Source organism: Enhydra lutris, unplaced genomic scaffold (genome assembly GCF_002288905.1).
Source record: "Enhydra lutris kenyoni isolate GAN:26980312 unplaced genomic scaffold, ASM228890v2 scaffoldscaffold12, whole genome shotgun sequence".
NCBI lineage: Eukaryota > Metazoa > Chordata > Mammalia > Carnivora > Mustelidae > Enhydra > Enhydra lutris.
The window spans coordinates 41,281,261-41,305,393 of NW_019154096.1; the positions used below are offsets into that span (position 1 = coordinate 41,281,261).

At 49.0% G+C, this 24,133-nt stretch overlaps 1 protein-coding gene across 4 annotated transcripts in view; it reads right to left on the minus strand.

Moving 5' to 3' along the window:
* LOC111144974 (arachidonate 5-lipoxygenase) overlaps positions 1–24,133 on the minus strand; it is a 42,348-nt gene that overhangs the window by 12,783 nt on the left and 5,432 nt on the right. For all 4 annotated transcript variants that reach the window (XM_022499614.1, XM_022499617.1, XM_022499616.1 and 1 more), the window contains exons 2-6: positions 23,835–24,033; positions 19,760–19,841; positions 11,986–12,108; positions 3,772–3,878; positions 1,702–1,874 (exon numbers count right to left, since the gene is read on the minus strand). In XM_022499614.1, coding sequence (XP_022355322.1) covers positions 1,702–1,874; positions 3,772–3,878; positions 11,986–12,108; positions 19,760–19,841; positions 23,835–24,033 — 684 coding nt within the window. The remainder of the gene's footprint in view (positions 1–1,701; positions 1,875–3,771; positions 3,879–11,985; positions 12,109–19,759; positions 19,842–23,834; positions 24,034–24,133) is intronic.

Consider the following 24,133-nt stretch of genomic DNA (forward strand, 5'->3'; position numbering starts at 1 on the left):
TAGCAAGAGGCCCCTCGGAACCCAGGCCAGGGAACCAGGCAGCCTGGAATTTGGGCCCGTGCCAGGGGCACTGCTCTGTTATCCCAAGTCACCTCCTCTCTGGGTCTCAGTGTCATCCTTCTGAAAAGTAAGGGGGGAGACCCTATCTATCTCTTAGTTCTGATGTTCTGGGATTCTGCGCTGGATACTGGTGTTCTTGCCTGTCTGGTGTCCCTGTCCTCTCCTTTTGGCCCACAGGCTCCATTTTCCTGGTCCTAATGACTGATTCAGGGAATTAAGAATTGTGCTATAGGACATGGGAGGTGTGTGTAAGAGATGGCAGGTGTGTGTAAGAGATGGGAAATGTGTGTAAGGGATGGCACGCAAGAAATTGGTGTGTGTGTAAGAGATGGGAGGCATGTGTAAGAGATGGGTGCTGTGTGTGTAAGAGATGGGTAGTGTGTGTGTAAGAGATCAGTGGAGTGTGTGTAAGAGATGGATGGCATGTAAGACTCTAGTCAGTGGTGGCTATTAGATTATTGCTTTGTGACAAAAACCATGGCTGAGCCTCTAGACCATCACTCAGAGGAAAAGTGGCCATTCTGACAAAGACAGCCACAACCCCCAGCTCTGGAGGTGGCAAGGACTGGCAAGCGAAGCTGTCCGCCGGCCAGAGGGCTATGCAGTCCCTTCCCATTGTACAACTCTGTGGCTCTCGAGGTTGTGGGATTCTCTGGCTTGAAGTGTGGAACCCATAGCCACCGAATCAATGTTCATCTGGCCAGAAATGGAACCTACAAAGGATACCGCTGTGTGTGCGTGTGTGTGAGTGTGTGCCTGTGTGGGGGCATGTGCGGCCCTGGTCAGCGGTCCATGTGACCTGTTAGCGTCCTGGGGGTCTGGCAGTCCAGGGTGCAGGGGTTGGGACCATGTGCCCCGGGGTGGGGGATGGTCAGCTGGGCAGGTGGCCCTCTAGAGCCAGGTGGGCAGGTGGTGGGGGCTGAGCGGGCTGTCCACAGATGGCACAGACCCCCCTTCCCTCGCTGGGGCCCCAAGGCAAGGTGAGCAAACAAGACATATGACTAGAAACAGAAGGCCACCTAGACACCTGGGGGCAGGGGACCGTTGTGCTGGCTCTGGTGGGAGCGGCCAACCAACTGGAGAGCCAGGACCATCTCTGAGCCTCAGCTCCCTGCAGGTGAGCCAGAAGGAGGGCTGGGAGGAAGGTGAGGGCAGAAGCAGAAGACACCAACATTTTTAATTAGAAAGTTAAAAATTCCACCTATTTTCTCTCTTTTCCTTGTGCTGTTACAAGGCTTGCGCCTTTCTCCAGTTTCCTTACCTTTGCAAGGTGGGTGACAACCCAACAGCCGTGTGTGTAAAGCTTCTGTCACAAAGCCTGACCCACAACTAGCCCCTACCGAGGGGGAGCTCTTTTAATTAGTGACACTGACGTTGAAAATACAGGCATGCTCCCAGCCCTGAGCACTGAGAATTACCACCGTCAATGCATCCTCCCACACTGGACAAGACATTTTCCATAAATGCCCAGGGAAAGGAGGAGACCCCCTCACCGAGGGCAGCTGATCTCCTCAGCCTGGCAGAGGCGCCTGGAGACAGGTTCGTGAGCACCAGCCGGCAGAAAGTGCTTTCTGCCGCACAAAGCGTGACCTAGCCATCTGAGCTGGCCATGGCTGAAGTCATCCAACAACCAGGTCCTACCTCGACCTCCTGCTGCAAGGTGAGCTGCCGCTCCAGGCTGCACTCCACCATCTCTGTGGTCACAGGGAGCTTCTTGGGCAGTTTCGTGCAGCGCCGGATCAACACTGGGTTGCAGCCATTCAGGAACTGGTAGCCAAACATGAGGTCTTCCTGCCAGTGGTTCATGACCCGCTCTAAAGGGGAGAAAACTAGGCCTTGCCCAAGCTCTGAGTAGTGGCAACCCGGGCTGCAGCCCTTCTGAACCTGGCTGAGGACCAGAGTCCCTGCTGGGTCCCATCCCCCAGGTGTTTGCCGGCCAGCTGGTCAACCATGAATCCCGCTGGCTGTGCCCTACTGCCCGACCCCTGGCTCAGGACATGGCACTACCCTGTTCTCCATGAGCTGCCTGCCCCTGGTGGCTCAGAAGGCTCCTGGGGAATTCCGTTCTCAAGAACACCACCAAAAATGGACAGATGGGATTGCACCAAACTAAAAAGTTTCTGCACAGCAAAGGAACAGTCAACAGAGTGAAAAGAACCTACAGAGTAGCAGACACGTGTGAACTGAATATCTGATAAATGGTTCATCTCCCAAATATATAAAGAACCCCTACAACTCAATAGCAAAAAAACTAATAACCTGATTAACAAATGGACAAAAGACTGGAACAGACATTTTTCTGAAGAAGACGTACAAATGGCCAGCAGGTATATGAAAAATTGCTCAATGTCACTAATCAAAGGGAAGTGCAAATAAGAACCACAATGGGGTACCGCTTCGCACCTGTCCGGATGGCTATCATAAGAACAAGACAGGGTGTGGAGAAACTGGAACCTTGTGCACTGCTGGTGGGAATGCAAAATGTGTGGCCACTATGGAAAACAGTAGGGTGGGGTCCCCCAAAATTAAAAGTAGAACTACTGTATGATCCAGCAATCCCACTTCTGGGTATTTATCCCAAAGAACTTAAATCAGGATCTGGAAGAGATATCCACACTCCCATGGTCACTGCAGCACACTTCCTAACAGCCGAGGTGTGAAAACAGCCTTAAGAAAGGAAGGAAACCCTGCAGTTTGCCAGCGTGGGTGAACACAGAGGACATGATGCTAAGGAAACCCGCCAGTCATGGGGAGACAAATATTACACGATGCCACTGACACGTGGTCGTTAACAGTCACACTCCTAAAATCAGAATGGTGGTTGCCCGGAGCTGCGGGAGGGGAAATGCGGAGTTACTACCCAACGACCAAGAAGTTTCAGTTCAGCAAGATGAATATGTTCTAGAGATCTGCTGTACAACATTGTGCCTCTAGGGGAAAGGGAGACTCAAGACCTTCCACCTAAGTTGAAGGGAGAAGAGGGGAGAAGGATGGGAGAAGAGGAGAGAAAAGGGAAGAAGGAGGGAGAAGGAGGGGAGAAGAAGGGAGAAGGAAGGAGAAGGAGGGGAGAAGGAGGGGAGATGGAGGGAGATGTAGGGAGAAGGAGGGAGAAGGAGGAAGAAAGAGGGAGAAGGAGGAAGAAGGAGAGGAGAAGGAGGGGAGAAGGGGGAGAAGGAGGGAGCAGAGGGGCCTCCTGGAGAGAAGTCTATGCAGGGTCTTCCCAGGTGCTTATTTCAACGCCCATTCTTCACCCATCATTCCTGTTTCCTTATCTTTACTGTTTTTCCTTCCTGGACCATCCCTGATAATTATGTTGCTATTGCAAGTCAACACCTACCAAACATATCCTAGTCCAAGCAAACCCAAGGTCACTTTTCTGTAAATGCTTAAAAAACACGCTAAGTTCTGCTTTTACTCTGCAGGTGTGCCATAAATGACCAATTCACGTAAATACAAAGTTCTGACACTTCTGAGACCTTCGATGACGAAGTGAGGTTGAGGGTGCTTAGCCCTCAGTGTCCAAGGAGGCGAAAGCTCTGGGCAGGAGGGGGACCACTGGGAAACTGCGGGGGCTGTGGCAGGGGTGTGGGCCTGGCTGATGGGGAGGAGCCGGCTGCCAAGTGGGAGCAGGGGTGGGGCGGCCCTTTCCTAGTCCCAGGCAAATCTCCCCAGCCCCACGAGAGACCCGGGGGAAGGGGTGTGTACACTCACCAGAAATAGTGTTGCTGATCTTGACAAAGATTTTCTCGAAATCAGCGAAGTCGCTCCAGGAAGACTGGAACATGTGCATGAAGCGGTTGATGAACAGGTTCTCCATCCTGCAGACCAGGAGCCAGCGTCCCCACTTGCACTCGCTCTGGTCTTGCCCCCCTCCACACAGCCCCCTCACACTGTGGCCTCCTGGGCAGCAAGGAACTGAACCCAGGGCCGCTCTAGGAGGACAGCTGTTCGGCCTGGTGGAACCAGGACAGGAACCAGCACTGACGCCGATGCTCTCCCTACTGCATCTCCCCTGGAAAGGAAAGTCGCCACCGCCCTCGAGAACAGCCCACAGTGCCTCCAATCCCCTCCACACTGGCTTTCACCCATGCCTTCCATCATTCAGTAAAGTTCTGCTGCCCCCACCAGGGACCAGCTCCCAGCACAGAGCACCCTAGTTCCTATGCAGCTACTCCAGCCAGTCACCTGGAGTTTTAGGGCATGAGCAGTTTGAATGAGTTCATCCCTTACTTTCTGCCTAACTCTGGCTCTGTGCCTGGTACTGAGAGAGAGAGAGAGTTTTCCAAATGCTCCTTACACAGGATGGCCAAATAAGCCAGGACAGGAGCTTCATAAATCCAAAAAGCAGGCTGCATACACTCAGGAGTGAGATCTGAGTGGTCCGAGCGATCCCAGGGGCTTACCGGAGGAGGGAACTCTGGAATGGGCCTGGGAATGGTGGGGGAGAGAGAGAGAGGTCTCCAGACTTCCCTACTAACTCAAGCAAGATGCAGGACTGAGGTTAGGGCCTTCTGGTCAGTGCTCATGTGACACATTCTGCCTCAGTTTCTCTCTCTGGAACACCCACAGCTAAGGGTACCAGGCAGTCACACTGTTCCCTCCCCACTGTCAATGCTCACTGCCCACTCCAGAGTTCAAGCCTCCCGCCTGCACTGCCTTTTGTATATCCTCACTTGGGGCCTTTGCATGTGCTGTTCCTCTGCCTGAAATGCCCTCTTTCTTCTCCTCCTGGGTCTATGGGGTCAGTGTATCTGGAGGGCTGGCCTCGAGGACCCCCACACCTCCTCTGATCTCAGGGTAGCTCCCTTTCCCCAGCCCAGGCTGCCCCATGATGCCCTCTCAGCGGTGCTGAGCCCTGCTTCTGCCTGCAGCGTTGGAGGACAAAGGTGCATCTGCACTGCTCTGCGCAGAGCCGGGGGCTCCAGGCTCTCCAGTGACTCTGGCAGCCCTGATCACTAACTGAGAGAGACAGTGGATACCCAGGCAGGGGACCATGCTGGCCAGTGCTCCTCCTGGGGAACCCCCTTCCCATCCACCCACCTCCCAGTCATGAGCAGCAGAGTCAATGCCCCCCAGAAGCAGCAGCCCAAACTGTGCAGGCCTGGGGCCCTCCTTAGACTCGCTCCTTGGTGGGGAGTGGGTGGGAGGGGATAGGGTTGGTGCTGGCTGGGGCCTGAGCACTGTTGCAGGACAGCGTGGGAGTTCCAAAGCCACCTCACACCTTTCCCAGCAGCATCAAAGGACTGAGATTTGGGTGTTTTGTCCAGAGTGACCCTGGCTGATGGGGACAGATGGCTGTCTCATCCCAGGGGAGCTACCAGGGAGCATGCACGAGGGCAGCAAGTCTGAGTGACTGAATGCAGGAAAGCAGGGTTCCCTCCTAGCCCTGCCAGATGTGGGAAAGGCACGTGAGGCAGAACACAGCACACCTTTATGACTCCCCTTCCGATCCCCCTGCTCAATCTAGCAAATGCTTCTCCTCTGCACCAGCTGCCCTGGGACCCCTAGGAGGCCATGCTGCTCGGGAGTGGGTCCAGGAGCCATGAGGCTGGTCATCTCTATGGGCCTTGCCTTCTCTGAGTTGGATGACCCAGCTGCCTGAGGGTTCTGGAGAGGCTGCAGTGCTGGGAAGGTGCTGAGGTGCAGCCTGGGCCATGCCATGTGCACAGCCTGCGCTCCACACCCCGAGGCTGGAGAATGAGCTAGACTTGTCCTATAGGCTGGACTGGTCTCTTCAACACTTTATCCTAGCCCCTCCCCAGTAGGGAGGGGCTCTTACACACACGCTTATTTTGCACACACGCTTTGGAGCCTCACCACGGCTAGGCAGGCCCCGCTAAGCTGCTGTCAGCGTCGCTACCCCTTCCTCAGCCAGCATCTGCTGTCCTCCTCCACCTCCCTCATCCGCTCAGCCTCCTGGGGCAGACAGCAGCGTTAACTGAGAGTAAACCGCACTGTGACATCCACAGTCAGACCGCGTGTGGAAAAGGACACGTTTCTGGGAGAAGACAGGCCTTCCCAGGTCTCTGCAGGCCCAGGAGCCCCAGCACATGCCACATGGTGCCCAGGAAAGAGGTCCTGAGGTCTGAGGATCTTGTGGGGAACCGGAAGTGAGTCACAGCCCTTGGCTCAACGTCTTCCCAGCTGGGTGTCCTTGACTTCAAAACAAAAGGCTGGCACTGAATACAGGGTGGGGTGGGCTGGTACCCAGAGGAAGCCACAGATTCAGGAAGAAGTGGAATTAGGAGGAAAACATTTGCATGTCATCTCAAGGCAAAATATTTTTACATGCGTACAGACAACCGGACTGTTGGGACTCCGATGACCTGTTCCTGCACAAAGAGGAACCTGCAGCCCAAAGAGGGTGATTGGTTCATTCAGGGTCACACAGCCAGCACCAACATACACTGGGCTGCTTGCCCTGTGCCAGGAGAGAGGACAGCTCTGGTCTCCTCTGCTTCCCCTGCCCCTTTCCTTCTAACAGCATCTCCATTTTCCACTTCACAGTTTTGCTGTTTGGAGAGCGGGGGCAGCGCCTGCAGAGGAGGGCTGCCTCATTCCAGGCAGAGCAGGTGGCTCAGAAGAGACAAGTCCCCGGAATTACTCACAAATGGCGTGGAGGCTGAACTGCCCAAAGCCAGAGATTCAATGGGGAAGGTCTCTCTGGTGACCTCAGCCATAAGTTTGTTTTCCACAGCAGGACTTGATTTAACCATGGGCAGAGTGGCACGCTCTAGCGTGGGCTGCAGGGACACAGGCTAGCTAGGTGCTGGCTTTGTGGGTTCTCTTTATCAGGAACTGTCCATACAGAGCAGGCTGCTAGGCACTTGGATGTCCCTTCCCTAAGAACACTCCATCAGACCTCTAGGGGGCTGCACCAAGGGGTCTTGGAGCCCCTGACCCAAGTGCTGGGGTCTGGATGCAGTCTGGATGGGGCTGGGAGTCCCTGAGAGATGGCAGCTGAAATGGGGCTGCTCAGCACCAGGTGTTAAAGGCCTGGTCTAAGATCTCAGCCCCATCAGTCCCCAGCCATGTGGCCTTGGGCAAGTCCCTAATCTTGCCGCATCTCAGTTTTCTCACCTGTGAAATGGGCACAATGACTGTCCCTGTCTCACAAGGCTGACATAATGTACAGAAAGCCCTAGTTCATAAAAAGAGTTCAACAAACATTAGCAAGTAGTGCCCCAATTGTTCCTCATTATTAATATTAAAGTCTACAGCCTTAAGCACTGGCATTCTGGGGGACAAGCAGACAAGTTCAAAATCCTATCTGTAGCAAGCTCTGGCCTTTGGCCCTGAGCCCACTCACACCACCAGAGGCTGCCTGGGGCTCTCAACCTCATCAATGCTCCCAAGCGGCACTCATCTCCCCCTTTCCTTCCCTGGCTCCCCTTTGTAAGGATCACTCTATTTTCCTGACAGACGGATCCACAGGCCAAGGAAGCCTGGGGGTCCCCCCTCAGTCTCTCCATTATGTCTGAATTCCAACCAGATCCCAGCTCCATCCACACAACATCCCACAATCTTCCCTACTCTCCCACTTCCCCTCTTCACCAGCTCTAGGCTCTCTCCTCTGACCCCTGAAGGCAACCAGGCTGAGTTTCTGCAATGCAGCAACGATCCCTCTCAGAGCTCCCCGTCTGTCACCGAACCCCGCAAATGTAGGCCTGGAGCAGTCCGTGTAGGCTGTGGCAGCTCTTCTGAGGCCGCCCTCCCAGGAAGCCATCTGTGGTCACAGTGAGGTGCCCCTGGGACCTCAGGCGGAAGGGTGCCCCTTCAGGGAGCTGCCTCCATCTGATCCCATCTGATGGGAAATGTCCAGAGCATGAGGGTCCGAGCCCCTTGGTCTTGGCACGAGGCTGGTCACCTCCTCTGGAACTCAGTCCCATTTCTGCAGTGTTCTACCTTACTAGGAAGGAAGCTCTCTTTCTTAATTTCCTTTGAAGGGTCATTCCCTTATCAGCCCACCAACACCTGCAATCCAGCTCTAGTCTGCAAACCGTGAGTGGTGAGTAAACGCACAAGTTGTTCCTCCTTTGATGCCACCAGGAAATGTTACAATGCACTTGCCTCTGTGAACATGCCCCGCCACAGCTGACCTTGGCCTAAGGGGCCCTCTCTGCCAGAGCACCCTCGTCCCATCCCTCCAGGCCCCTGCCTGTGTTTGCCTGCTCACTGAAAGGCCAGGCCAGATGCCTTCCTGCTGTGAAGGCTTCATGGTCCCCATAAGAAGACAACACCAGACAGAGTGAGGGGTCCTCTGTGAGTCCTTGAGGGCAGAAGCCAATCTGAGGGGGCAGGTGTTCAGCAGGTGTGTGATGATGGAGACCTGGGTCCTGTTGGCCTGACCCCATTACCAAGAATGGATGGAAACTAATGCTGTTTTTAGGGAGCATCTTCTCTGTGCAGGGTTGACATATGTGGCCTCATTATATTCTCACAACAGCCCTGAGCAGGAGCTGTGGTCTCATTCTTCAGGTGAGACTCTGAGGCTCAGAGAAGTTAGCTTCCTTAACATCACCCTCCACTGGCCCAGAGGCCTCTCCCACGTGCCCCTCATCTTCTTAGGGTGGGGGGTACTCTGAGCTATCTCCTTGAGGTCCAGTCCCCTTCATTCAGGCTGTACCCTCCTCAAAGGCAGGGGGCACATCTCTCGTTTCCTTCTTAGAACCTCACGGTGCTCAGCCAGCAGAGGCAGGGCTTAGCTGAGCACCACCCCCTCCAAAGCTGTGCTGTACCAGGAGGGGCTGAGCGCCCATTTCAAGATTTCTTTGCTTGTTCCTGCCAAATAGACCACAGTTCAAGAGACCAAGTTATATGGCAGATGTGGAGAAAGACGGGCAGTGATGTCATTGGAAAAATGGTGGCCTGTGCGGCCAGTACTGGGGAGCACAAGGGAGGAGACCTCACTCAGGCCCAGGGGCTTCTAGGAGCTTCTGGGAGAAGGTCCTGAAAAATGATGAGTTTAGGCCAAGAAGGGAAGAATGGTATCTGAGTTGCAGGGAATGGCACAGGCAAAGACAAAGGGCATGAAGATGCCTTGCTAACTAGTTCTGGATGCATATGGCTGGGATGTTCTCTGTATCTGGGGGCAGGAGGGAAGGCAGAGGAGCCCGGCAGAGATGTGCCAGCTCTCTCCTGGAGCTAGGGTTATCAGTGAGGGTTTTATGGGGAAGTAAAAGAATTATATTTGCCTTTGTAGAAGGAGCTTCCAACAAACTGTATGGGCACTTGAGAATGAACTTCCAATTGCTATGTTGGATGGATCCTAGGGAAACAGGTAGAAGGGTATCCCTGAATGTCCCAGGGAGGGATGACAGAGCTGGGAGGGAAGGACATACATCCTGAGACCCCAGGGGATAGACATGACCCCACAGGCAACTGGGTGGAGGATGAGGCCAAGGGAGGCATGGAGGCCAGTGGGTCCAGCCCTGACTATACACTGGAATCCCCCAGACTCCGAGAACATATGTAGAAATGGCGTCACAGAGGCTGGGTTAGCAGTCTGGGCATGGCCAGGCGGGGCAAGCTCGGAGAGAGAGTACAGCTAAGAGGCTGTCAGCCATGTTGGGGTACTGAGAGGAGAAAGGTGATTGTGCGTGTGCGTTTTTGCGTGTGGCAGAGAGAGAGAGATGGAAAGAGAATAAGACAGAGAGTGAGTGTGGGTGTGTGAAGTACCCATGAGGTGATAACAAAGGCCTCTGAGAGGCCACCTGGGTCATACTCCATTCCTTACGATAGAGTTTACTGAGCACCTACTCTGCAGAAGCTGCTGAGTTAGGCTCCTGAGATACAAAGACGGCAATTAATTTCAGGAACACTGAGCAGACATAAGAAAGGCAAAATCTGGCCTTCACTCCACTGTCCATCCACTCACCCTCCATCCATCTATCCACATATTCTTCTACCAGCCATCCACCCTCCTTCGCTCCCTCCATTCCTCCACCCAACATCCATCCATCCATCCCTCTACCATCCATCATCCACTATCCCTCCACCATCCATCCATCCATCCCTCTACCATCTATCTATCTACCATCTACCCATCCACCCATCGTCTACTATCCCTCTATCATCCATCAATCCATCCTTCTACCATCCGTCTATCCACCGTCTACCCATTGATCATCCATCTATCAATCCATCCTTCTACCATCCGTCTATCCACCATCTACCCATCCATCCATCATCCACTAGCCATCCACCATCCATCCATCCCTCTACCATCCATCTATCCACCATCTATCCATCCATCCATCGTCCACTATCCCTCTGCCATCTATCCCTTCTCCATTACTAAGAAGAGTTGGTCCTATTCCACAAAGCAGTATCATCTCCTCTGACCTTGCTGCCTCTCCATCCTTATCATTTTCTCTCCAGTCTGCCCCCTCACAAGGGCCTTCTTTCCTGCTTGGACCATCCTGGTTAGGGCTTTGCCTAAAACCCACATGACTTTGGGAATTCCTGGGTGGGACATGAGACATTTAATTGCCCTGGTGTTTCCAGGAAGCCAGATGTTGGGTACTACACTGCATTACTAATGTAGATGTTGGTTTTAGTTTTTCTTCCTAGTTGATCTCAGTTGTAGCAGGAAAAGAAATATCCCCTGCTTTGGACCCAAATAGATCTGAATTCAAATTCTGATTGTGCCGATCTCTGCCTAAATGTCCTTAGACAAATTCCCTGACCTGGATCCAGCAGAACATCAGCTTATTTACCTGGAAACATTCAAGAACAGTGTCTACCTCCCAGGATGGCTGTGAAGGTTAAAATAGATGATTCTACTAGAAAACACCCACAGTTATGAGCCTGGCACTCAGCAGAGGCGTGATGAGTGTTAGGCCCCTACCACCTCCTCCCCGCAAGGTAGGTGCAGCCTGAGAGAGACAAATGCCCATGGTCTTTCCGTTTCCATAGAGGGGGTCCCCTATGGAGGTTGATTGTGAGGTTGTGTTTGCACGTAGAGTTCTTCCTAAATGTGCAAAGGAGGAAGAAGACTTTGGCACAGGCCTGAGTGTGTCCAACCAGATGAGGGGCCCTTCTCGAGGGGAGCAGCTCTGCTCTCGGCAGATGCTGCCACTGAAGCTGGCTGGGTTAGTGGCTCTCTACCCGTCTGCCTCCTGGATATGCCTACAGGAGGCCAGGGCCCCACCCCAGAGACTCTCCTTCTGGCTGTGGAGTTGGCCTGGAACTAGCGGGTGCTGAAGCTCTGTCGGGTGGCAGAATGATGGATGTAGAGTTTTCTAGATGTGTATGATTGTGAGAACTCCTTAAAGTGTCAAGGCGCACCTCAGGGCTCCCCAACTGGCCCTGGGATGGTGCTGGGGCTCCATATGTTTCAGGAGTCCCCAGGGAGTCTCAGTAGAAGCCCTGTGGGAATTCAGTCATAAAGAAGGAGCACAGAACTCATATCTCTGCTGCTTATCAGCAGAGGCCACTGAACAAGGTATGTGACTTCCTTAGTCTTCAGATTCTCCAATGATAAGGTGAGGATAACAACTGTGCCTGTCTCATGGGGCTGCTGGGATGGACAGCCAGGGATGGGTGTCAGCGACCAGCACAGCCACGGTGGCCATTCTCACTGCAGAGCCCTGCTATCTAGGTGACAGCCTGGACCCTGACCATCCTTGAACTGGCCCAGGGGGGATGAGACGTGGATGGGGATGGGGCACTTCAAGGAAAGACCTAGACTTTGGGCTGATGATAGAGCTATGTCTGGTGTCTGGAGTCATCACGGTGGTAACTTGGTTTAGATACAGGCCACCCTGTGGCTGTGCACTGAGGATCCAGTCAAATGATGTGGGAAGAGGCGCCCAGATGAGCCACCCTCCCAGCCCAAGCCCCTACAGAGAAAGGAGTGAGGGTCCCACCACGCCCCGACCCATGGAGGGCCTGCCCAGAATCCTTAAGCTCTTGGAAACTCACGCTCTGGTGTAGTTCAGAACGAAGTCCACACCCTTCTCACTATCAAACTGGATGTCTCGGGGTAAATCCTTGTGACATTTGGCATCAATACTCAAAGGGAAGCCAGGGTTCCACTCCATCCACCTGAGAATGAATAAGAGGAAGAAAATTTTATCAAATGCCTTGCCTTTGGGTTGGCCCCTCAGGCTAAAGGCTGCCCATGTGGTCTGAGGGCGTATCCTCCGTCAGCTGAGTGTGCAGCCTGAGAGGTAACGGGACCGTCCCAGGGGCTGGTGGTAGTCTGCTTCCCTGTGCCCTGAGCATCACAGTAGGAGGCCCAAGGTCCTCTGAACCTGAGACTGGGCTCTTGGCAGAGGGGTAGAGAATGGTAGGTGTGCACCAGTGCATAAAAAGAAGTTGAAAGGAAGCAGCAGAAGACCTCACTGATTTGATGGGACACTCAACCTCCATCTCTCCCCTGGAATAGAGCAGCCCTGCTGGTCACTGGAGGTAGAAGTGGGTGAGGCTCCCCCAATTCCAGGCTGACCTGGGAAGCCAGTATCCCTCCAGTTCAGTCGACATGCCCCTGCACTGTGTGTGGCAGCTGGGGAATGGGGAATGGGGACGGCGGTCACTCCTTCCCAGTAGGGTGCCCAGGACAACAGGGTGATTGGATGCGGGGCTTTAGGCACAGATGCTGTCCGTGGCCAGCTTAGTGACTGTTGTAATCAAAATAATTCCCCCCAAACACGGGCCATGCACTCTGTGCAGCCCAAATTTTCCAATCCTGGTGTCTTGAAACTTATCCTGCAGCACTGGGCACATACATTTTGTTTTTGTTTTTAATTTATTTTTTTAAAGACTTATTTATTTTAGAGAAACAGCACCTGCAAGCATGGTGGGGAGGGGCAGAGGCAGAAGGAGAAAGAGAATCTCAAGCAGACTCCCCACTGAGCACAGAGCCTGACGTGGGGATCCCACGACCCTGAGATCATGGCCTGAGCTGAAATCAAGGGTTGGACACTTAACAGTCTGAGCCACCAGGTGCCCCTTAAATTTTACTTAAAAACAAAAAAATTTTATTTATTTTTTTTTCTTTGCTTACCACAAAACTCAAACTAACCAAGATTGTTTCTTTAGCTCAGGGAGAATGATCTTGTATTTGTTTAAAAACCAAAATTTACATTCTGAGTAAACAGCTTTTCCTTTTGTATTCCTAATTCTCCTTTAATAAAATCTCTCTTATGACAGGAAACTAAAGCACTAAAAGTTGAAGTCGTGAAAAACTCTGGCATCCCTTTAATATCATCTTGTCCTTTTACTGTCATGAAAGTCCCTATGGTTTTTCATGCTGTCCTGTCGGCCCAGTAAGACTCCCACTAGGACCACCAGAGGTAAACAGGAACTGGATATGCTCAGTCAGAGCAGATGCATTTTGAAAAGCATTTTCTGTCATGCAGTACTGTCACTTCTCACTGTTGGCTTACTTACAATATTCTATTTTCCTGGACTTTAATCTTCTATATTTGTTGTATATGTATTAGCATCACTGCTGGTACATTAACAGGATAAAATGTAGACACGTGAACGTCAACTAATCTACTGATTTTTTTCCCCTTTGTTTTAGAAAATGATTCATTTCCTCGAACTCCCCGCCTCCCGCTGCTGTTCCCCAGGCCTCCTGAGGGTGACAGCACTGAGAGATGGACGTGCCCCATCAGGGTAGTCAGGAGACTAGGGCCACTTAGTGCATGGAGACAGTACAGTTCGTAAGCTCACCACCAAAAACGTTGGTGTCCCTCCTACTGCAGGCCACTGCTGTCTCAGACACCTAACAGGCTGACCTGTACAGGGGTCAAAGGACTTTGTGCCCACCAATAATAGGCAAAGAAAATAAGAAGAAAAATAAAATCACACTCCACTGAGGAAGGCCGGGTTGAACAACCAGGCCGAAGGAAGGAAAGAAGCAAAAAAGACATTTATTTTAAAAAAGGAGAAGTGTTAAAGAGATATAAGTAGAATGTTAAAAGACTTTCTTCAACAGCAAAACATGATTTCTGAATTGAAAATTCAACAGAGAAATGGGAAAAGAGAACAGTCACTGAGAGATCTAATTTGTCTCCTGGACAAAATTTGTTCATTCAATAAATAATTACTGAGAACTTGTCATGGGCCGGGCGCTGCTCTGTGCAAAATGGAAGAGAATGTAACACAAATACAGAGCAAAACCACAGAGAAAAGGAAACAACGATGGGGATTAAGGAGTGTACTCGTGATGAGCACCGAGTGTTGTATGGAAGTGTTGAATAGTGTACTGTTATGTATGAAACTAGTATGATGCTGTATGTTAACTACCTGGGATTAAAATAAAAACTTAAAGAAAAAAACCACAGGAGACATGAAAGGCAGATATAGAAGATTTAACATACAGAGACTAAGAGGTCCAAAAGGAGAGAGAGAAATATATGGAGAAGTAAAAATCAAGAAATAAGAGAAAAACTTTCTTAAGTTGAAAAGACCTCAATTTAATGAGTAAGTCCTAGGCAGGAAAGAAAAGGAAAAAGGGCATGTTTAGATATATTCTGCCAATGAAAGAGAAGACTGTGTGTGTGTGTGTGTGTGTGTGTGTGTGTGTGTGTGTGTTAGTTGGGGGGAAGAAAGAGAAAGGGAGGGAGGGAAAGGAGGGGGTGAGGGGAGCATGCGAGAGGGAGGGGAACTGGGGAGAGAAGAGAGATGCTCTCATAAGCTCATGAGTTTCCAGGAAAAGAAAAATAATAGAGTTATCATTAGGTTTTTCATTTTATACTGAAAATGGGGAGACAGTGTGAAGTGTTTACAGACTTCTTTTTAGGTCATCCTCTAAGCCTCTTATATCATCAAGTAATTGGTGAGGGCGGGAGAATTTTTGGGGGGTGGGGACAAGCACCAACTCAGATATTATATTACCCCCAAACCTCTTCTGAGGAAATTAACTGAAGAAGTTCAGCCAAAAAATTAGAATGAACCAAGAAGTTCTGAAATATAGTAAAGGGTATTCATCAAAAAACAATAGCAAGTATAATTGTAAATAAACAAAAATATCAAAGGTATTTTTTTCAAAAATCAAGACCATCATTGCTGCTATTACTTGTTTTGGGAATTCTAGCTGTGAAATAAGAAAAAAATCCAGCGATGTAAATAATGGAAAATAACAGACAAAATTATCATCATTTAGATAGTATGACTGACTAGGTAACTAAAAAGACTCATTAACAGAAAAGATTAGTGCCAATAAAAGAGCTTAGTAAGATGTCAATACAAGGAAAATATTTTAAAAAATAACTAATTTATCTTTATCCCAGCAATATTTATTTACAAACAGAAGAATATGCCACTCAGAATGGTACAAGCTATACTTTCTTTTGTCTAAAGTACCCACAGAGGAGAAAGACCTGCAGGAAGAAAATTAGAAACTCTACAGAAGGTCATTACACCAGATCTAGGTGGGGGAAGGCACACTGTGTTCTAGGTCTCCACGGGGGGTGGGGAGGACTGACTCTCATCAGCATGTCAGTATATACATATTTATATGTAATTCAAAGCAATTCTCCTCATGAAAATCTTAAAAGAGAACAAACAGTGAGAGAATGACAGAGCTATTAACATATATTAGAAAGTTAAATAATCAAAAAAAAAAGAAAGTTAAATATTCAAAACATGGCACTGAGCTGCAGAGTGGAAAAGTGGACTAACATGCGAAGTCCAGAAACAGCCCCAAGAAGATATGTAAATGTGACAGAAAACTAGCTAACACTTATCCAGGGCTTTCTAGGTGCCAAATACTAGTCTATGTGTTTTCATGGTTTAATCTATTTAATTCTCTCAAAACCTGGTGAGGTAGTACTATTCTCTTACCCATCTTCTAGATTGAGGGGGTGAGGGACACAGAGACTAAGCAACTTTTGCAGGACATGGAGTGAGCTGAGCTTGGAAGCGGGCTTCAGAGCCCGCGCCCATCCATAACCACTATCCTAGGCTGGCTCTGCGCGGTGGGGGTCCGCTCCAGGCAGGAGGGAGGAATATAATCTGTAATAAGTGATACTGGGGGTGCTGGACCCCTGCGTCACATCGTGTATATATAAAAATACACGGCAGGCGAATTAAAAGCCGAATGTTAAAGACTAAATCGCTAAAGTATTAGACAAAAATAAAGGTGTATTTATGTAACACTGGGGTGGGGAGGGCCTTCTTACGCAAAGCAGGAAACCCAGAAGCAATACAGGAAAACCAATACATGTAGTTAAGAAAACAAAGAACTAAAATCTTTCATGACAAAAGCAACAGAAGACAAATGACATGTTCTATACTTATAATGGAAGGATACTAGCCTGATATACAGAGGGCTCCTTTGGATTAATCGTAAGGAAGGGAGAAAAATAAAGCCTACACACAGGCAATTCAAAGAAGAGGCCCTCCACAGAGGCGAAACTCACCAGTGGTGAGGGGAATGCAGATTAAAACAACAATGGGGTCCAACTTACGGATTTTTAGATTGTTAAAAATATAAAAGATCGGCATGACCAGGTATGTCATAGGTATACACATGCAACTGGAAAATTGCACCAAAAATTAGCATAAAATTGTGGGAAAGGACTGTTGTTAGTATTTCTTAAAGTGAAACTGCTACTTTGACCCAGGAGTGTGAGTTCTGGAACTTAATGGACAGTGATGAAAGCACCAGGACATCCAGCTGCTTGTGGAAGGCAGCGTCCTGCAGCACTGTGGGTGATGCCAGAGACAGACGGACAGACAGATGGAAAACCAAGCTGAATGTCCATCAGTAGGGGAATGGTTGAATTCACACACAGCTAGAAATATGTGGCAATTTAAGAATGAGGAAATCAAGGAGATACGATTTCAGGACATTAGATTGACCTGAACAAGAATGTTTCAAGCTGAAAAGTATGTCAACAATGCAGGGAAACTGCAACCCTCAGAAATAGCTGCTAGGGGTGAAAGCTGGCAGAACCTCTTTGGGACACAACTGGCAATACCTAGAAAACTTAAAATGTGGCCTGCAATCCTGCACGTCTATCCGTAGGAATATCCCCTAAAGAAACTCTTCCACGACAGCACCAGGAGACGTACGAGGAAGCTGCCTGAGGTGCAGCTGGTGACAGCAGGAATGAACGATGGCCCACCTGTCCATCCGCTGGAGAGTGGGCGAGCCTGGTGGTTTGCTCCTACCATGGTGTGCTGTCCAGATGCCTAACGAGTGGATGACACCTATCTGGGTCAACTGGCTGCCCGCAAAACAGAATAATGGGTGAAAAAAAGCAAGTCACGAAAAGATTACGTATTATAAATCGCAAACCATTACACTACACGCTGCTCTGTCTGAGTGCACCATCTACATCTATGCAGTCACAGTAAGAAAAGGGCAGTGCGTGATGAGCCGTGTGGGCTTCTCCAACTGCCTGCCTCGCTGACTGAGGGCCAAGGGCCAGCTGGACCTGCAGCTTGCTGACTGGAGACAGTTCTTACTTCACTTCCAAACTCTCTTCTGGAACCCCGAGAGTTCAAGTGAAAGAGGAACCCCTAGATTATGCAGACGATGCAAAGTTCAGTGTTTCCTGAATGGAAGGAGAGGAAGGCATCTGATAAGGACAGATGAGTGGAAGGAAGAAGAAAAAAATGACGATTAGATCTAAGAAAGGGGAAAACTGTTTCACCAGAAAGCTCTTGGCCCCATTTTCCTAGTCCCAGCCCCATCCCTGTGAAACAAACACACCCCTGGATCGACCGCTCCTTAGGAAAGGGACATTTTCCAAAGGGTGTTCCACGAAGGACTTGTTCTGCTGGATGTTAAGAATTATATGTCAGATTCTCTTGGGAAACACTGGACTAAAAAAAATTAAGCACAATCCACTAGCACAGAACTTCTCAGAATTCTCCATGCTTATGTGCCCTGGAAACCTCCATGAAGGGGATGGGATTTCCTGAACTTGTCTTATCTTGCGGACAAAGTTCTGGGACAGTGCTCCAGGGCACACTTTGGAAAATACTGAGTTAAGACAATGTGCCTGTAAGACTAATTTATCAGCTGGTAACATCTTAGTCTGAGTTACAGTGGAACCCCTGGGACAGTGCTCCAGGGCACACTTTGGAAAATACTGAGTTAAGACAATGTGCCTGTAAGACTAATTTATCAGCTGGTAACATCTTAGTCTGAGTTACAGTGGAACCGATAAAACTTGTCCACTCATCAAACAGGATACAAACCGGCCGATTCTCTGAAAGTTGTTTAGCATCACCACAATCTAAGATTCCCTCTTCCCACAGGGCCAAAAGTACATGAAGTGCTCACTGTAAGGGTTTTGACAGGGGTTGCTGAAGTGGGGAGGAAAGCTGAGGAAGGAACAAAGAAATAACAACTCTCAAAAAGTTGAAAATAGAGCTACCCTACAACCCAGCAATTGCACTACGGGGTATTTACCCCAAAGATACAAATGTAGTGATCTGAAGGGCACGTGCACCCGAATGTTTATAGCAGCAATGTCCACAATAGCCAAACTATGGAAAGAGCCCAGATGTCCATCGATAGGTGAATGGATAGAGAAAATGTGGTATATATACACAATGGAATACTACTCAGCCATCAAAAAATGAAATATTGCCATTTGCTATGATGTGGATGGAACTAGAAGGTATTGTGCTAAGCAAAGTAACTCAATCAGAGAGAGATAATTATCATATGATCTCACTCATATGTGGAATTTCAGAAACAAAATAGAGGAGCATAGGGGAAGAGAGGAAAAAATAAAACAAGATGAAACCAGAAAAGGAGACAAACCATAAGAGACCCTTAATCATAGGAAACAACTGGAGGGGATGGAGGTGGAAGGATGGGGTAACTGGGTGATGGACATTAAGGAGGGCACGTGATATAATGAGCACTGGATATTACATAAGACTGATGAATCTCTGATTTCTACCTCTGAAACCAATAATACCCTATATGTTAATTAATCTAAATTTAAAAAATAAAAAAATGGGAAAAATTACTTCAGAAAAAAAAAAAAGAAATAACAATCCTTTAAGATGGGAATGGTGGTGGAGAGCTCCCAGACAATGCCCTGTGCACTGTGCCAAATACACAAGTCTCAGTACACATCCATATGGTGTCTGAGCTGAGAAGCTCACACACAAATGTCTTACATCACAAATTCATAAATCTTTAATAGTACTCATATAATCTGATTACCTTCCCTTACCTGATATAAAGACATAGAAGTTTTATATAAACATTTTATTATGAAATTGAATATATGAATACATATACATATGTATATGTATATATATGTACAGACGCATGAAGAAAAATGCATGCATCTATATAACCAACATCCGGATGGAGAATCAGAATGTTACTGGCACCCCCACACTGCACCTGCTTCCCACTCACCATCCTCCCTTTTATGAGAATCATTTCCTTGTTATTATTTATTGTTCCACTGCTATATAACTTTCCCTAAACAATGTAATTCCAAACTCTATGGAAGCCATGTTTGGGAGGGGAAGGAACATTAATGTAAATCCAAGCTTTTGCTGCCCAATTCCTCCTAAATGCTGATATGGTTGACCTCAACTTTTCTCCATAATGCTCTTTACCATCTCTGCCTGGAGTGGTGGTCAGGGGTAGCTTGAGGATTGGGGAGCCCTCCAGGGAACCGGTGGCTTGGCCATTATTTGTCAACAGTGGTCAGCCATAACCTGTGGGCACAGTTTTTTTAAATAGCCATTTGTCATAACTCACCGATACTGTTTCTGCCGTGTTTCTAGCTCTTTACGTCTGTGCTGCTTGAGAATGTGAATTTGGTCATCGCAGGCCAACTTTGCTGTGAGGAAAGGGCAGGACTGTGAGAAGAGCCATAAGAAGAAGGGTAACAACGTTCAGTACTTGGGTTTCCCTCACACCCCCTGCCTGTGCACCATCTTTACCTGCCTCAGAATACCCTCCCCCATTCATACTGAGGACACTGGGACTTTGGGAGTTTGAACAGCTTTGCCTTTGAACTTTGCCCAAGGTCATATACCAAATTAGTAGATTTTCAACACAAGATTCAAAACCTGTGCTCTTAGCCACTCCCATTGTAAAAGACAAATCCAGTTGCCCCTCTTTCTGCCTGCTCACTCATTAAGCTGCGGGCACTCGGGGCCCTGAGAATCACATCCAGCCCCGGGCTTGGTTAGCAGGCGTTACGGGGGGCAGGCCGATGATCTGCTGCCTCTCTCCCGCAGGCACTGGGTATATAGCAAGTTGTCTTAGCTTCCTCACATGTAAAATGAAGATAATAATGCCTATTTTTAGGGTCATGATGGGGATTTGAGGAGTACTTCACACAGTGCTTGGCACCCAGTAAGTGGGAACAATAATTATTATTATTGTCCTTATAATCATGATGGACCTGAGCTGCTTCTTCCTCCCTCTTAGCCCAGATTCAAAGGTGTCTTGGTTCTCATTTCAGGAGTGGGGCAAGTAGCTTAAGGGCAAGGTCAAGCTGCTCAGGGCCTTTAGAGCAGGAGAGGCTCATTCCTGATTACTATATATATATATATATATATATATATATATATAATATATTTAAGGTAAAGCCAGTGAACAGTTAGTGGGAGCCCAGACTAGCAGGATTCCAGAACATCTCCTGAAAAGGGGGCCTATAATAGTGCTTCTCCAGCTCTCTGTGGTTTTTAAAATTTCCATTCCATCACAGATTGATATTTTTGTAAAATACAATAAAAATTAACTACAGGAAAAATGAAATAAAAAACAAACTAAGGACATTCAAAACAAAGCCCTGTCTTTATTATAAGACGCAACAGAATAATTCTTGCAAGTTACTATAAAAGCTTGTAAATGCCTACTTTCAGTCTCTGTACTTGTCTCATTAAAGACCAACACCCACCAGTTCTTAGCCCACACTCAGAACCCCTTCTGGTTGAGGCAGCTCCAGACCAGGGCTGGAACCCAGAGGAAGATCAATAGGGCACCTCTTTGTTCTCCAGTGGGGATGGAAAGCCAGCCAGTAGGCGCAGCCCGAGTGAAAGGCCAGTGAAGGCAAGATAAATATTAACTGTAATAACAGCTGTCCCTGGCTGTAGGAGACACTGTCGTGGGGACTCGACATTCATCATTTCTAATATACCTCTTTCTCTGGCACCTGGCTCTGAGAAATTGGGTCTCTTCAGTTCCAGTGGTATGAGTAAGTCAGAACATGTGAAACTGCACATACCAAGTTTCAAAAGGTGTAAGCTCCATTTCTCCTGGCCCTGAGGGTGTTGGACATTTACTGCAGTGACTGATGGAACTTTTGGGAACATAGCAGGTGACCAGGTGACAAGACCTAGACTAAATGCCCCAAAGCTCGGGAGTGGGGGTTGATGCCAAAACACTGATATGAGTGCCTTACTGAAGCTGTCTTTCCACATAGGTGTTCTGGATCCCCAGGACCATAGTGATGGGCCTCTGACCATTATGTTCACCCCAGGTGCCATGGTGAAGTATTAGATGGCAGAGGTTACCATGTCACTCGTGGGCTGGGCCCCTTCATTTTCAAGTTGTCCCAAGGCTGGTTGTTGTGCTATGTGGTAGATTAAAGATGGCCATAGATTCCTTGACATTCTTTCCATTAGGAGGTGGAGACTGTCCCCTTTGAGTCTGGGTTCTGTGATCTATTCTATTGCTTGGACCAATAGAATATGGTGGAAGTTACCCTCTGCCAGTTTCCAGGCTTGGGCAGGAAGAGACTGGCAGCTTCCACCTCCTGTCTCTTGGAGTACTTGCTCTTGGAAGCCAGCCACTGTATAAGAAGTGCAACTATCCTGTGACTGCCAAACTGTGAGAAGCTCAATGCCATAGAGAAGGCTTCAAGAATGAGATTCCAGGTGGAAAGAGAGGCCAAGGAGCCCTGAGGCACTAGGCATGTGTGGGAGGAACCATCTTAAAAGTGAGCCTTCTAGTCCTTCCCCCTTTGCTAATGCTTCACGGCTCACAGATGAACTGCCCAGCTGAGCCTTTCCTTGATTTCTGACCCATAAGATCATGCACAGAAGAAAATGGCTGTTTAAAGCCACCAGACTGTTACACAGCAATCAATAAGTGGAACAAACTGGATGGATAGCTCCTAGGTGTCCCTCCAGATCTACCTTGTCTTGTCCCTGAAGACCCTCATCTTGTCCTTGATGGGAATGAACTACACTGATGGGCTTCATACTGGGTTAGCCACTGGGAACCCTGACCAGGGAGAGGAGGGCATGGGAGAATGAGGAGAGGACATAATTCTCCTGGTCCTCTCTCAGTACTTCCCCAGTGTCTGCACTGGTGATGCAGTGTCTGCATCTCTACTGGGAACCACAGCTACTCCAAGGGAGTGCTGTCTCGAGGACACTTCCCTTCTTGGATTAATCCGGCTTTCCTTCTCTCCCCTCACACTACCAGGACTGGCAGTGCCAATGGCCTCCACACTGGTGTGCTCCCCTGCACACTGGCCTTTCTAAACATCCTCATTTGAATGTGCCATACTTTTTTTTGCTGGAAAGGGATTCACGGTATGTGGGAAGAGGGACCGTCCTACCAAGACCCTGGGTGGGAGTGGCAGGAAGGAGACCAGGAGCTAGTGTTTTTCCAATACCAGAGAAAGAGAAGAACCTTGTCTACAACTGTTCACATTCTGGCCACCACAAGACAGAGTGAGTTCTGTGTTTTTTTTTTTTTGGTCATGAGGTCAGGAGACAAAAAAATCCTTCTAGCTCCACTCACTCAGTTTGGAAATATTTTTAGAATTTGGTTTCTAAAATTCCATGTGAGAAACAAGGGGATGTGGCCTGATAGTTTAAGAACATGAAGTAGAAAAGAACTTCTTCCTCCTCTGTCTCGGTTTTCTTAGATAAAAATGGGGGTAGTAATCATTTCCATTTTACCTTCACCCTCTGTGAAGAATGAATGATCTAGTGATAGGAATGTGCTTTCGACTAGGAAGTATTAAACATCTTATGGGTAAAACATCTGTCCTCTTCCTCATTATTCTAGTGGTACACAGCTTTGAAGATTTCTCATTCGGGTTTTAGAGTGTGAGAAAACTGAAGGGCCATGACTTGAAGTCAGATGGAATTTTGCCAAGGCATGGGTTTGACTCCCATATGCTAAGAGGCTAGTGTAGAAGGGGGAGTCATTCAGAGGGAGAGTGGCCTTAGCTGACCTTTGCCATCCATCCCTCTCTCTGTTCCTCCACACCAGGTCAACTCCCTATCTCTTATGAGGAATGCTCTTCCAAGGAAGTGCTGGGTTGGGGTCTGTACACTGGAGGGTCTTGCTTAAGAGGGTAGATTTTAGGTTCTTTTTTAGCGAAATGTAGGACTTCTGGTTTAACAACTGGTGACCAAGACTGCCAGGTCTGGCCATGGCCCCTCCAGGCTAGCACTTGGGACACTCTTATCAACCTCCTCCCCTCCCAGGTCTGTGTGGGGTACCCTGGAGCCCAAGCCCCACTATGACCCCCAGAGAGGAAAACTGGAGAATTCCCCTGGAAACTGCCCATCTAGGGAGATGTCCTGCAGGCGTGTGCTATGAGGGACCCTCCAGCAAAAAGGGAGTCATAAGCTTGCCCCTGAAGGACGGCAGCACAGAGGGAAGACAGCTGAGCACGCGGCCAGGGGCCTCTCCCTCCACCCTCTGCCTGTGGGGCTTGTTAGTACCCTGAGCAAGTCACAGCACCTGCCGGTGCATCGAGGCTCAGAGCAGCAGCGTTGCTATTCCCCCGAATACAGTTCTTGGAGAAAGGAGGGCCTGCGAGGCCCCTTAGTCCCTGGGAAGCTCCGGAGTGGACACTCACCGCGCCCGTCTCTCAGGACGATCTCGCCCTCGCCGGTGATCCAGCGGTAGCACGGGAACTCGACGTAATCTCCGCAGGGCGTCTTCAGCGTGATGTACTTCAGGTACCAGTTATCGTGGAGCCAGTATTTGCGCTTCTCGATCTTGACCAGCTGGATTTCGCCCAGTTCTTCATCCACTGTCACATCATAGGAATCAACCTGAGAGGAGAAAAAGGCAAATCAGGTTGTCTAGGGGTTTTCTGAGCCTTTGTATCACCCCTTAGTTCATTTAGCTAAGACGTGGCCGAATGCCTGCCCT